Source organism: Eubalaena glacialis, chromosome 1, assembly GCF_028564815.1.
Source record: "Eubalaena glacialis isolate mEubGla1 chromosome 1, mEubGla1.1.hap2.+ XY, whole genome shotgun sequence".
Classification (NCBI taxonomy): domain Eukaryota; kingdom Metazoa; phylum Chordata; class Mammalia; order Artiodactyla; family Balaenidae; genus Eubalaena; species Eubalaena glacialis.
Window position 1 is genome coordinate 35,755,328 of NC_083716.1, and position 16,104 is coordinate 35,771,431.

Genomic DNA, 16,104 nt, shown 5'->3' on the forward strand with positions numbered 1-16,104 from the left:
TCTTAGGAGGATGGATCAACAAACTGTGGTATATTCATTTAACAGGATTCTATTCTGCATTAAAATGGGTGAATTAATGTATAATCAGGGATAAATCTAGAAAAGACAATACTGAGTGTAAAAAGTTGTGTGAAGATAGGGAGAGTATGATATTTGGTATATGCAACTATAACAATACTACATAGTTGACCCTTGAACAACATGGGTTTGAACTGTGAGGGTCCACTTATACATGGATTTTTTTCAACAGTAAATACTACAGCACTACATGACCTGCAGTTGGTTGAATCTGAGGATGGCAAATTGTGGATACAGAGGAACTACGTAAGTTATATGCAGATTTTGGATTTTTGACTGTGCGATGGTCGTGACCCCAACCCCTGCATTGTTCAAGGGTCAACTGTGTTTAGGGAAAGACACATGTATAGTACAAATGTCAGACAGTGTGGGAAGGATTCACACCAACTGCAGTTTAATGGGGAAAAGAGTGAGTATATTGGGTTTGGAGAGGAGCACAAAAAGGGGCTTCCACTCCATCTGTAATTTTTAATTTTTAAAAAAAAAATCTGGCAGAATGTTAACATTTGTTAGATCTGAGTGTGGGGACGTGGTGTTTTATTATGTTAATCTGTGAAATTTTTCTCTATATTTGAAATGTTTCATTAAAAATAAACTGCTCGAAACTAACACATTGTAAAGCAATTATATTCAAAGATGCTAAAAAAAAAAATAAACTGCTCATTTATTTTTGAATTTTAAAATATCTTGTTACACATCTGAAAAACAGTATTAAAAGCCCTTGCCGACTGAGACATCTATAAGGATAAATCCTAAAGCATTGTTTCTAAAATAAGAATATTCTCCTAACACAATTTTAATGCCTCAGAAACACTTTGTGTTCTTTAATCTGTGGTCGCACCTGATGTCTGAGAGTCAAAAACCTCCAGAAGGCTTCAGAAGCAGTGGTTGTAAGATGTAATCTCATTGGCACCACGGTTCCTCTGGCATCACATTATATGGTTTACTATATGCCAGGTACTGTGTAAGTGCTTTACACATCTTAATTCATTTATTCTTCCCTAGAACCCTATCAGCGAGATAGATAGGTTTATTATTTCCATTTTATAAATTATTTTCACTTGATAATTGAGGCATGGGCAGATTAAGTAACCTGCCCAAGGAAACACAACTATTGAACAGTAAACTCAAACCCAGGTAGTCTGGCTCCAAAGCACAGTTCTTAACCACTCACTGGACTCAAGGCTGTGTGTGGTCTGGGTGAATTGATCTTGTACCCTCCCCTGTGAAAACTCACCTTAGTCTTCCATCCAGCTACCTATCTTCTTCCATCCATCACCCACGACATTCTCTCCTACTTTCTCATAATCTCCTCTCTTCTTCCATTAACATAGAAAATGTGGGGAAAAAGGGCCAAATTAATGGTTTTGGAGGGGAATACTTCAGATCTGAAGTTGTCTATCGATGGCCAATGAAATGTCGTACTTAGCTCATTTCTAGGTGGCCTTGATGGTGGTATAACGTTCATTTGGTGGAATATCTGTGTGATCATCCAGCCATTGGCTATACATTGTTTTGTACTGAAAAATAATGCTAGAAGTTAGTTATATTTGGTGTCAACAACACATATCTTTTGAAGGTATATGTATTAGCAATTTTCCTAAGCACCAGTTTAAGAGACAGTGTAACAAAGAGAGAAGTTTACATTTATATTTAAACTTGTGGTTTTAATTCATTGCCTAATGTTCAAAAAATGAACTGAAGCCTGGCTGATTATATAACTTTAATATTTGAAAAAAATTTATCCAGAAATTAACAACATAATACAGTACACATTTGTACAAAAGAGAGGGACTGTTAAAACTTCTGGTCATACAGACAAAAATATGATTAGTTAAGGAAAGATTAAGAAAGGACAGGACATTTTGTAAATACTGATAAATACTGTGCAATGCTTTAATTTACTGTGGCAGATACAAAAATCAAGAATTCATTAACAGATTATATATAAAAAAAAGCAACTACATGAATTTTCTAGCTGTTTAAATTAACGAAATATAACAGTAGTGGTTCTTTTAAAAAATGAGGTATTAATTACACTGTAAACCAAAACCAGACCATAAATAAATAAAGGCAATGTGCAATTTAGTGATAAATGATTAGAAATTTCAACAACAGACAACAAAAATTTTCCAGTTATTTATGGACTCTGTCATTTAAAAATTTGGCTTGCTTGTGTACTTCTTATTTAAAAATGACATAGCTACTGATATACAAGCACATCATTAAACATGCAGACCAAACCAACACAATTTTTCCATCTCTACCAAATAAAAACTTTGTTTACATCTTATTTAAAACACTTAAATCTGGTTTCTTACACATGATTCTTTTGTGCTTATTAGTTAGTAGTAACCTATGTTAAACATCTTACTTTCTAGTTCAAGCAGTGTAAGAGAGAAGCAGTTTTATTTGCATATGGATTAAAAACAGAGCAAACAAAACAAAACCAACATGGCTTTAAATCTCTTAGGTGTTCCAAAAATTGTACGAAGAAAAATCCTTTAAATAGTATGTCCAAGTGGAAAAGTGGAGTCACTTCTGTCTCAAGAGAATAGTAAACTAACTAACTCCTTTTCCTCTAAGATTCACAAGTTGACTTCAGAAATGCAGAACAAGCTGATTAGTTCCTCCACCCTAAAAGAATTCTGCTGGTGGGGTGTAGGAAGCAGAGTAATAAGATAGTAGTGTAACTCAAAAAAAATTTTGGGGAAGTATTATTTGCATGTGAACCATGTGCTGGTACTAAGTGCTGGCTTCATTATTATTGCAAATATATATTCAGAGTTTTCTGAAGGAAAGCTATCAAAGTATAATAGAGAATTCTTGATTTGGAAATATCTATAATGTGCTAATAAAACTGCTTCATTTGCTGTAAATTAAAAAGAAAACCATTTACTGTCTGACTTAAAAAATGCAGTTTCTTTTTACATGCTACTTTATTAAGAAACTCCAAAAAGGGTACTTTTGAATTTGCTATATTCAGAATCCAGTGGAACACAAACATTTCGGCCAAAATGTTGAACTTTATTTTTACACCAAGCTACGTCATTTTGACACAAATGTTATTATTGTATTCACTTTTGTCAAATATCTTACCCTACTTTTTCCCAAAAATTAGTGTTTCAGTAGGTGATCAAAAAATATTAGAAATAAGTCTTGTACATCAATCAAAGTATATATAAAAACAGTTCTCTTCTTTTTGTGCTTGTAATTGACTTAATTTATCAGTGATTAGTCAGTTCTATTTCCTTTCTATATAATATTCTGACCCTTAAGAAGAAATGATTATACAAATATTACAGAGTACTCAAAGTAACTAGCTTACTGCGCATATGCATGCAGACTAACAATATGTAAAAGAATATAACCTTGAATCCAATTAGTCTGAAAATAGTTACACTCTTGTACAATCATCTTTATTGATTTGTAAAAGCTGTATACACATCTAAAACCCTGAATTTACTTTGTAAAAATAAATCTTTAGCAATAAATGGCACTATCAAAATCCCATTATTCTCAGGCTATTATGTAGTTATTTACATGCTTTTCAGCAACAGTTGAAAAGAATCTTAGAGGACCAAAGCCAGTATATCAAAAAACCCTGTAAATTGCATTTGCAATTATACTGTTGTTTAACCGCTATATGAAAATATGGCTACATGCCTTACATTAATGATAATGTAGCTATCTGTGTTGCTACTGTGTGCTAGCAGCACACAAGCTGCCACTGGTCTCCACTCTGTCATCTGTGCATTCTTTACTGCACGATGCTTTCCCAGTGGAACACCTGTGACAAACTACTTATGGAGAATGATAAAGTGCTATAAAAAAGAGGGACTGGACCCACACCTGTCTCTGCCATCTGGTCTTTTTCTCACTCAAGCAGTGTTGTGTTTTTAGAAAACCATGCCTCTCCTGAACATACTTCATATTTGATTTTTAAAAAAATCAGTATTTTAAAGTTGGTGAGCTTTGTCAAGGTGTTTTGAGACAGAAACATGAAAAGGTTAAAGGCACAATAAGAGGGAAGTGAATGCTACATATAAAATATATTTCAAGTCTTCTAGGTTACTCAAGTCCAAAACCTTCTGAATTTGAAATTCCAATAATCAATTTCTGTTTCAGGTCCTTTTTGCTCTTGTAGGGGGGAAGGCAAAGTTGATTGAAGCAGGTGTGGGCCACAGGCAACCTAGAGAAAAAAATTTTTTTTAAAGATACCAAGTCCTAAAACAAACACAGAATGACTGGTAAGCAACTTTCAAAGTACCTGGATACACACATTCAAATCTATTCTACTACAATGAGATGACTCATCCACTCCTTTACTGAACAAATACTTTTGGAGTACCTGCTATGTATTAGGCACCATTCTAGACACTGGGGCTGGGTTTACCAACAAGACAATGTCCCTGCTCTCACAAAACTTATATTCTAGAGGCATTATTTTTGGAGTCAGACAAATCTGAATTTGAATACCATCTCCTGCACTTTCTGGCTGTGAGACCTTGTTCAAGCGGCTTCATGTCTCCAAATCTCAGTTGCCTCATCACCATCATAAGGCAAACTATTTGAATGGGTGGGAAGATGAAAAGAGCTATCTACATAAAACACCCAGCAGAATAGTAGATAATATAACTGTTACTACTTTTTTAGTCTTGACTGTCAAAAAATAATAAAAAGAACATTTCTGGGACACTTGATACCCATGCTTCTCATGTTGCTGCCCTCAAGGTACAAGCAACATTCATCCTCTGAATCTTTTTGTTCAGCTCTCCCAACCCTCTACCCGATGACACTGTTATCTTTATTCAAAATTCCTACAGATTTCTTAGACCCTTTCCCTCAGTCTTTAGGAACTCCACAGCATCAGAACAGCTGTGGGTGGTGGCAGTGAGAAAGGAAAGGACAGATTTCAGTTCTAATTTATGAAAGGAAGAACTGACAAAGCTCAGGGAATATATGGGGCAGGAGAAAAAAATGATTATAATCAAAGTAGTGTCTACTCAAATTAGCTTTAGAAATTACAAGGAGATTGGGAAACGAAGTAAATAGATTAGCATTAACCCATCAACACTATAGAAAATAATTTAAAGTCATCATCGGCATCACTTTCATATGCAAAGAGCACTAGATAAAGAAAAAAAGACTAGCACTAGAGGTATTCCAGTACAAGAATTAATTATAATAGCCAAAAAACTCACCTTAGTATTTTAAATAAAAAACACCTTTAAGTAAAAATGAAGGTTAGACTATCTACTATGAAAAGCAAGCTAGATTCTGGAAGCAACTACAAAGCAGTTGACTTAGCAAAGTAAAAAGCTGATGCACAGGAATTATTATCAGTTTGTATTGGTAGTTCTCAAAATTCATACAGAACCTTAAGCCATAGTCTCTCTTATTTCAAAGCCATGCTTACTCCCAAGATTTTTCTATGAAAACAACTTCAGAATCAAAGAATCCTCTAATTCCAAACATATTATTATTAGCAAAACCTACAGATTAAAAAAAATTACAATTTGGAAATTTACCAGTTAGTAGAAGTTTCATTCTTTGAGATTTTAAAGTTCAAATCAGCCATTCCTCCTACAGGTACTCTGTCACTTCCTGTGGTAAAATGTAGCAACTTCTTTTGAAGATCAAGAGGAAATCCAAGCACAACATCCCAAAAGTATCTAGAGAACACCAAAGGATATTTATATAAAATGTCTTGACAAAAATCCTGCAGATCAGAATAAAGTAATATAAAGTAAGCTCTAGGGAAACAACTTCCCTTAAAGGTACATAATACCCTTAATGTGAAATTGAGGAATGACAGGCTTCTAATATAAATTATATTTTTGACTAACATCATTATAAAAATAGTCCAACAGTAGAGAGTACAAAAGCCATTTTTCTCCTATATAATTTTCCTTATTTTTCAACACAGTGCTATTAAAAGGCTATTTATAAAGCGTGGCATCCCCGCAATTCTAGAACCAAAGTAATTTTTTAAAAAAAAGTCAAATCTCTATACTTTTGTAGAAACTTACTTATATTACTTTCTCCTAAGGGGACTGCTAAGTGATTTCATATTTAATATTCTCACATTATTTTCAAGAGATAAAATAAAGCAGTGTGGGCTGTACAGTATTTCAGCTGACTTAACTTGATTCAAAGATCGTAAGTTATGCAAATAAACGAACCACATTCTCTTTCATTCCCTCTTCAGCACCCTCACTCTCAGAAGTAAAAAAAGCTCACCGTATAGTCAAGTCGGTTTTCGCATAGCCATCATACTGAGTGCTTCTCTGCAGGGCGTGCATATCCAGTTCAGGACTTCCACAGACCAGAATTTCAACCTCTTCTGGACGAAGCAGCTGCCAATAAGTATTTATCAAAAATGATAAGAAAAAGTGATGATTAAAAAAAGTGAAATTGGAACTATTTTCACTGAATCAAATAACAAAAATCATGACGTTCTTATAGTAAATCAAACCACTTTTGTTAAAGAAAAATCTCCATTTATATTTTTCCTACTAAGGTAAGGTATTTTTGCTTCTGAAAGTTTATAAATCTTGTCAAACTGTTAGGTTCCCCCTTTTGCAAATAATAGCAATTAGCAGTTTGCCAGAAAAACAAGCAGATGACTAAGCATAAATCCAAACTACAACTCTTCCCTGAAACCCAGCCTGAAACTCTTTCAGCTATCAATACTCCAGCATCTATTGACATGCCTGGTTCCAACATCCATAAAGCCTCCTGTGTACACTGCAGAGTTTGAGTAGTAGGTTAGTCTGTCTTGTGTTGTTCACTTGTTTTTTACACTTACATAGGTTGTCTCCCACCTAAAGAGATAACAATTTAAAAACAGAGACCTGCTATGCTATTTATTTATTCTCCCTCCCTCCACCCCCATAACTACAGTGTGTCACAGACAAAACTCAATTAGAAATCAACAGGTGCTCCATTTTCAAAGGTACTTTCAATAAACATGTGACAAAGATCACTCTAAAACAAGCTCTCTCCTATGCAAAATAATTCACATTGAAGACCTTGCTCCCACCCCCCCTTATAAAACTGCATGGAGGTACAAATGGCTTGATGGAGTGTGCCCAGGGGAGCAGTGGTGAAGAGAAAACTACGCTTTTATCTTATGACATTTCCGACATAGTGTTCTCAACAGCAACTGACCCATACTCACACGGCTAAGAAAAAGTCAAACCAACTGGAGTCCACCATGACTCTGTTGACAAACTACATCCTGCAGGTAAAAGGCAACTCAAGAGTTGCTGGGGGGACCCCTGAAGAGGCAGGAAGCAGTTATAAACCTGTTCCTTAAACAGTAAGAAGTTGTGGCTTTTGCCCTGGAGCTTATTGTTGACTATTTTCTGTGCTTTGCCCCACAGTATTAAAGACCTGCAGCCCTTGGGATCTCTTCATCCACTCTGCTTGGGGAAATTTTTTAAAGCCTTAAAAGACATAGTATAAGACATAGTGTAAGGTGGAGTGGGGTGGGGAGGGAATGGAGTTGACTGGTCTTTTTTCCCTTTAGAAAATTAAGGCTGAAATGAGAGAACTATTTTTATTTCTAGCTCTGCCTTTAAAAACTAGAAAACTGACTAGGGACCCTGCTGTGAAGTGCCTGGTGCGAGTCTTCCCCACGCGGCACCCTGTGAGCAAGTGAAACAAGACTAAGCACAAAGGAAAAGAAAAGAAGAAAAGAGTCTTCACAGGCTGGTAGCCGAAGAGGAAGCCAGAGTTTCCAAGTACATGTTGCTGCTGGCTTTGAAATGGAGGGGAGCATGTGAGAGAATCGGAGAGAGCTGGGAGTCACCCCATCCAGGTCTTCAAGGAAATGGGAACTTTAGTCCACAACCACAAGGGACTGAATTCTGCCATCAATCTACATGAGCTTGGAGGTTTGTATCCAGGCTGTGAGGGAAGAGGACAATACAAGTTGATGATCAATGATTTGTCTATAGCCTTCAAGCCATATCTGTGGAACTCTTTTTAACCATGCGGCTGACAGGGTCTTGGTGCTCCGGCCGGGTTATCAGGCCTGAGTCTCTGAGGTGGGAGAGCAGAGTTCAGGACACTGGTCCACCAGAGACCTCCCAGCTCCACGTAATATCAAATGGCGAAAGCTCTCCCAGAGATCTCCATCTCAACGCTAAGACCCAGCTCCACTCAACGACCAGCAAGCTACAGTGCTGGACACCCTATGCCAAACAACTAGCAAGACAGGAACACAACCCCACCCATTAGCAGAGAGGCTGCCTAAAATCATAATAAAGTCACAGACACCCCAAAACACACCACCGGACGCGGCCCTGCCCACCAGAAAGACAAGATCCAGCCTCATCCACCAGAACACAGGCACCAGTTCCCTCCACCAGGAAGCCTACACAACCCACTGAACCAACCTCAGCCACTGGGGGCAGACACCAAAAACAATGGGAACTACGAATGTGCAGCCTGTGAAAAGGAGATGCCAAACACAGGAAGTTAAGCAAAATGAGAAGACAGAGAAATACACAGCAGATGAAGGAGAAAGGTAAAAACACACCAGAAGAGGGTTTAAATGAAGAGGAAATAGGCAGTCTACCTGAAAAAGAATTCAGAGTAATGACAGTAAAGATGATCCAAAATCTTGGAAACAGAATGGAGAAAATACAAGAAATGTTTAACAAGGACCTAGAAGAACTAAAGAGCAAACAAACAATGATGAACAACACAATAAATGAAATTACAAATTCTCTAGAAGGAAGCAACAGGAGAATAACTGAGGCAGAAGAATGGATAAGTGACCTGGAACATAAAATAGTGGAAATAACTACTGCAGAGCAGAATAAAGAAAAAAGAATGAAAAGAATTGAGGACAGTCTCAGAGACCTCTGGGACAACATTAAACACACCAACATTTGAATTACAGGGGCCCCAGAAGAAGAAGAGAAAAAGAAAGGGTCTGAGAAACTATTTGAAGAGATTATACCTGAAAACTTCCCTAACATGGGAAAGGAAATAGTCAATCAAATCCAGGAAGCGTAAAAAGTCCCATACAGGATAAATCCAAGGAGAAACATGCCAAGACACATATTAATCAAACTAACAAAAATTAAATACAAAGAAAAAATATTAAAAGCAGAAAGGGAAAAACAACAAATAACACATAAGGGAATCCCCATAAGGTTAACAGCTGATCTTTCAGCAGAAACTCTGCAAGCCAGAAGGGAGTGGCAGGACATATTTAAAGTGATGAAGGAGAAAAACCTACAAACAAGATTACTCTACCCAGCAAGGATCTCATTCAGATTCGACAAAGAAATTAAAACCTTTACAGACAAGCAAAAGCTAAGAGAATTCTTAGCACCACCAAACCAGCTTTACAACAAATGCTAAAGGAACTTCTCTAGGCAGGAAACACAAGAGAAGGAAAAGACCTACAATAACAAACCCAAAACAATTAAGAAAGTGGTCATAGGAACATACATATCGATAATTACCTTAAATGTAAATGGATTAAATGCTCCAACCAAAAGACATAGACTTGCTGAATGGATACAGAAACAAGACCCGTATATATGCTGTCTACAAGAGACCTACTTCACACCTAGGGATACAGACAGACTGAAAGTGAGGGGATGGAAAAAGATATTCCATGCAAATGGAAATCAAATGAAAGCTGGAGTAGCAATTCTCATATCAGACAAAATAGACATTAAAATAAAGACTATTACAAGAGACAAAGAAGGACACTACATAATGATCAAGGGATGAATCCAAGAAGAAGATATAACACTTGTAAATATTTATGCACCCAACATAGGAGCACCTCAATACATAAGGCAAATGTTAACAGCCATAAAAGGGGAAATCGACAGTAACACAATAATAGCAGGGAACTTTAACACCCCACTTTCACAATGGACAGATCATCCAAAATGAAAATAAATAAGGAAACACAAGCTTTAAATGATACATTAAATAAGATGGACTTAACTGATATTTATAGGACATTCCATCCAAAAACAACAGAATACACTTTCTTCTCAAGTGCTCATGGAACATTCTCCAGGATAGATCATATCTTGGGTCACAAATCAAGCTTTGGTAAATTTAAGAAAATTGAAATCGTATCAAGTATCTTTTCCGACCACAATGCTACCTGTGTCAATTACAGGAAAAAAACTGTAAAAAATACAAACACCTGGAGGCTAAACAATACACTACTAAATAACCAAGAGATCACTGAAGAAATCAAAGAGGAAATCAAAAAATACCTAGAAACAAATGACAATGAAAACACGATGACCCAAAACATATGGGATGCAGCAAAAAGCAGTTCTAAGAGGGAAGTTTATAGCAATACAATCCTACGTCAAGAAACAAGAAACATCTCAAATAAACAACCTAACCTTACACCTAAAGCAATTAGAGAAAGAAGAACAAAAAAAACCCCAAAGTTAGCAGAAGGAAAGAAATCATAAAGGTCAGATCAGAAATAAATGAAAAAGAAATGAAGGAAATGATAGCAAAGATCAATAAAACTAAAAGCTGATTCTTTGAGAAGATAAACAAAATTGATAAACCATTAGCCAGACTCATCAAGAAAAAAAGGGAGAAGACTCAAATCAATAGAATTAGAAATGAAAAAGGAGAAGTAACCACTGACACTGCAGAAATAAAAGGATCATGAGAGATGACTACAAGCAACTATATGCCAATAAAATGGACAACCTGGAAGAAATGGACAAATTCTTAGAAAAGCACAACCTTCTGAGACTGAACCAGGAAGAAATAGAAAATATAAACAGACCAATCACAAGCACTGAAATTGAAACTGTGATTAAAAATCTTCCAACAAACAAAAGCCCAGGACCAGATGGCTTCACAGGTGAATTCTATCAAACATTTAGAGAAGAGCTAACACCTATCCCTCTCAAACTCTTCCAAAATATAGCAGAGGGAGGAACACTCCAAAACTCATACTACAAGGCCACCATCACCCTGATACCAAAACCAGACAAAGGTGTCACAAAAAAAGAAAACTACAGGCCAGTATCACTGATGAACATAGATGCAAAAATCCTCAACAAAATACTAGCAAACAGAATCCAACAGCACATTGATAGGATCATACACCATGATCAAGTGGGGTTTATTCCAGGAATACAAGGATTCTTCAATATATGCAAATCAATCAATGTGATAAACCGTATTAACAAATTGAAGGACAAAAACCACATGATCATCTCAATAGATGCGGAAAAAGCTTTCAACAAAATTCAACACCTCTTTTTTTTTTTTTGCATTGCAAAATACTTCATGCATTGACTTATTTGAACAGCTTTATGGAGATATAATGCACATACTTTAGAAGGTATCCATTAAGTGGACATTTTCATGGTTTCAGTATATTTGCAGATACACACAATTATCACCACAATTTGTGACGATTTTTGTTACTTCAAAAAGAAACTCCTCTGCCCTTTAGCTATCACTGCTTATCTTCTTATCCTCCTCCTCCAGTCCCCCAGCCTAGAAAACCACTACTCTACTTTCTATTTCCATATTCTGCTCTTTCATATTAAAAGAATTATACATGGCCTTTTGAAGGACTTCATTCACTCAGCATAATTTCTTCAAGAGACAACTATGTGTGAATATTTCCTTTGTTTTATGTCAGAATAATATTCTACTGATTGGATAAAACATGTTGTTTATCTATTCACCTGTTAATGGACATTTGGATGTTTCTCCCTTTTGCTTACTATGAATCACATTACTATAAAATTCATATATAAGTTTTGATCAAACATGTGTTTTCATTTTCTTGAGCATGTACCTAGGTGGGATTGATGGGTCATATGATAATTCTAGGTTTAATATTTGAGGATCTCCCAGACCTTTATCCAGAGCAGCTTTGCCATTTTATCTTCATTCCACCCCATATGAGAGTTCAAATTTCCCCGTGTATCCTCGATAAAACTTATTGCCTCACTTTTTGATTTTAGCCATCCTAATTGTTGTCAAGTGGAATCTCACTGTGGTTTTGATTTGCATCTCCTTGATGACTAATGATATCCAGAATCTTTTCATATGCCCTTGAACATTTGTGTATTTTACTTGGAAAAATGTGTATCCAGATCCTTTGTCATATTTAAATCGACACCTCTTTATGATAAAAACCCTCCAGAAAGTAGGCATAGAGGGAACTTACCTCAACATACTAAAGGCCATATATGACAAACCCACAGCCAACATCATTCTCAATGGTGAAAAACTGAAACCATTTCCACTAAGATCAGGAACAAGACAAGGTTGCCCACTCTCACCACTATTATTCAACATAGTTTTGGAAGTTTTAGCCACAGCAATCAGGGAAGAAAAAGAAATAAAAGGAATCCAAATTGGAAAAGAAGATGTAAAACTGTCACTGTTTGCAGATGACATGATACTATACATAGAGAATCCTAAAGATGTTACCAGAAAACTACTAGAGCTAATCAATGAATTTGGTAAAGTAGCAGGATACAAAATTAATGCACAGAAGTCTCTTGCATTCCTATACACTAATGATGAAAAATCTGAAAGAGAAATTAAGGAAACACTCCCATTTACCACTGCAACAAAAAGAATAAAATACCTAGGAATAAACCTACCTAAGGAGACAAAAGACCTGTATGCAGAAAACTATAAGACACTGATGAAAGAAATTAAAGATGATACAAACAGATGGAGAGATATACCTTGTTCTTGGATTGGAAGAATCAACATTGTGAAAATGACTATACTACCCAAAGCAATCTACAGATTCAGTGGAATCCCTATCAAACTACCAATGGCATTTTTTTCACAGAACTAGAACAAAAAATTTCACAGTTTGTATGGAAACACAAAAGACCCCGAATAGCCAAAGTAATCTTGAGAAAGTAAAACAGAGCTGGAGGAATCAGGCTCCCTGACTTCAGACTATACTACAAAGCTACAGTAATCAAGACAGTATGGTACTGGGACAAAAACAGAAATATAGATCAATGGAACAGGATAGAAAGACCAGAGATACACCCACGCACATATGGTCACCTTATCTTTGATAAAGGAGGCAAGAATATACCATGGAGAAAAGACAGCCTCTTCAATAAGTTGTGCTGGGAAAACTGGACAGCTACATGTAAAAGGATGAAATTAGAACACTCCCTAACACCATACACAAAAATAAACTCAAAATGGATTAAAGACCTAAATGTAAGGCCAGACACTATAAAACTCTTAGAGGAAAACACAGACAGAACACTCTATGACATAAATCACAGCAAGATCCTTTTTGAGCCACCTCCTACAGAAATCGAAATAAAAACAAAAATAAACAAATGGGACCTAATGAAACTTAACAGCTTTTGCACAGCAAAGGAAACCATAAACAAGATGAAAAGACAACCCTCAGAATGGGAGAAAATATTTGCAAATGAAGCAACTGACAAAGGATTAATCTCCAAAATATACAAGCAGCTCATGCAGCTCAATATCAAAAAAACAAACAACCCAGTCCAAAAATGGGCAGGAGACCTAAATAGACATTTCTCCCAAGAAGATATACAGATTGCCAACAAACACATGAAAGGATGCTCAACATCACTAATCATTAGAGAAATGCAAATCAAAACTACAGTGAAGTATCACCTCACACCAGTCAGAATGGCCATCATCAAAAAATCTACAAACAATAAATGCTGGAGAGGGTGTGGAGAAAATGGAACCCTCTTGCACTGTTGGTGGGAATGTAAATTGATACAGCCACTATGGAGAACAGTATGGAGGTTCCTTAAAAAACTAAAAACAGAACTACCATATGACCCAGCAATCCCACTACTGGGCATATACCCTGAGAAAACCATAATTCAAAAAGAGTCATTTACCACAATGTTCATTGCAGCTCTATTTACAATAGTCAGGACATGGAAGCAACCTAAGTGTCCATGGACAGATGAATGGATAAAGAAGATGTGGCACATATATACAATGGAATATTACTCAGCCATAAAAAGAAACGAAATTGAGTTATTTGTAGTGAGGTGGATGGACCTACAGACTGTCATACAGAGTGAAGTAAGTCAGAAAGAGAAAAACAAATACCGTATGCTAACACATATATATGGATTCTAAAAAAAGAAAAAAAAAAGGTTCTGAAGAACCTAGAGGCAGGGCAGGAATAAAGACGCAGACGTAGAGAATGGACTTGAGGACGTGGGGAGGGGGAGGGGTAAACTGGGACAAAGTGAGAGAGTGGCGTGTACATATATACACTACCAAATGTAAAAATAGCTAGCTAGTGGGAAGCAGTCGCATAGCACAGGGAGATCTGCTCGGTGCTTTGTGACCACCTAGAGGGGTGGGATAGGGAGGGTGGGAGGGAGATGCAAGAGGGAGGAGATATGGGGATATATGTATATGTGTAGCTGATTCCCTTTGTTATAAAGCAAAAACTAACACACCTTTGTAAAGCAATTATACTCCAATAAAGATGTTTAAAAAAACCTTTATTATTTTCCTCAAGAAAAAAAAAACTAGAAAACTTTTTTTTTTAAATTTTAAAAGCCTATCTACTAAAATATTTAAGGAATTATTTGTCAGTATCATAGTATTACAAAACCTAACTGAAAGCATGAAGTTTTAAACTCACCATTAGGGCATTTGAAGCACACACACTATGAAATCCATAATAAAATGCAGCAAACTGCTTATAGATGGATTTGTTGAGAAGAAAGTCAATATAAAGCTGTACATATTCTGGAAAACAATTTTATATCTGTTAAATAGTAAAAGTAAATGGCAAACACTAATGCGCTTTAATTAAGAAATCGTGTTTTAACTTACCTTTCCTATTTTGATTGGTAACTGGAATTTTATCACCACCTGGCTTTAAATTATAGGACTTAATTATCCCGAATTCTTCTTGAAACACCTGATGGGAGACTCCAACACAGCATATTTATTGGTATGGCTGATATGTTAACAGACTTCAGTGAACAGGTTTGTAAAATTTAAAAAGAAAACGTTTCCCCCCCTCTTCTAAATATACAAACTACAGAATGGCTAGGCTTTTGTGATATTTGTATTAAGAATAGACTCGTGAAAGCATTTCAGGGTAAAAAAGTAGGGTCTTAACCCTCTTGAATACAGTTAAATACTTTACTGATGTTAACAAAATTTGCGCGGCCATTTAGGGAAGCACTCAGGTCTTTGGAGTCATGTGGATTACTATAATTTCCACCTCCTGATTATTGTCAGGGGAGTGGAAATGAGAGAGTTTTGGTCTGATCGATTAGCTTCTGCTTCTAACTTCTTGCATTGAAGCGACAGAAGAGGCTTGTTTTTAGAAGCTGAAAAGCTCTGTTAAAGTAACTGAGTCAAGGGCATGGGCCAGGTGCGTAGCAGAGTATGCTCACCCTTGCTGACGTTCTTTAAGCACTTTCCTTGACTGCTCACCTATATGTGTCTGTTTCTCTATCTCTACTTTATCAGATTAAGATCCTTTAAGATAGGGGGTGGTATGTACTGATCAGTCCTTGTTCATCTTTTCTAATGATGGGTGTATGGTAACAAAGGGTATTTTTCACATATGAAATACTTGCTTAACAGAAAGCTATTTGCCCTTAAGGATACCTGAAATGTTGAATAGAAATCTTCTTCAACATTGCCTTCATATGACAGGAGTTCACTTAATCCATGGGCCAACTCCTATAATGAGAAATCTGTTATCTGTGTTTTTAAATCAAATAGTACTACCCAAAATAGTTAAGCAGATCTACTACAGTTCAGTTACATGTGAGATAGAGTAGATAAACTCAGACTTTGAAATAATGATAATATTTGATATATTTTTTTCCAGGGCACAAAATGGTGGTTAATGATTTCTACCATGTAAAAGGCTTGGAAAAATTTATTGGAAAAGGTCACATAAAGGAAAATACCCAGTTATACCCACAGAGGCATAATTCTGGGGTCTATCCTTATTCAGTGAGCTAAGAGCACAGTTTCCAT

The 16,104-nt window shown here is 36.2% G+C and overlaps 1 protein-coding gene across 2 annotated transcripts in view; it reads right to left on the reverse strand.

Annotated features, from left to right (window-relative positions):
- Nucleotides 1–3,905: 3,905 nt before the first annotated feature.
- Nucleotides 3,906–16,104, reverse strand: part of HECTD2 (HECT domain E3 ubiquitin protein ligase 2) — a 74,467-nt gene continuing 62,268 nt past the window's right edge. For both annotated transcript variants that reach the window (XM_061195187.1, XM_061195196.1), the window contains exons 16-21: nt 15,727–15,801; nt 14,938–15,025; nt 14,744–14,850; nt 6,322–6,437; nt 5,610–5,753; nt 3,906–4,270 (exon numbers count right to left, since the gene is read on the reverse strand). In XM_061195187.1, the coding sequence (XP_061051170.1) occupies nt 4,150–4,270; nt 5,610–5,753; nt 6,322–6,437; nt 14,744–14,850; nt 14,938–15,025; nt 15,727–15,801 (651 nt within the window). In that variant the 3' untranslated portion in view covers nt 3,906–4,149. The remainder of the gene's footprint in view (nt 4,271–5,609; nt 5,754–6,321; nt 6,438–14,743; nt 14,851–14,937; nt 15,026–15,726; nt 15,802–16,104) is intronic.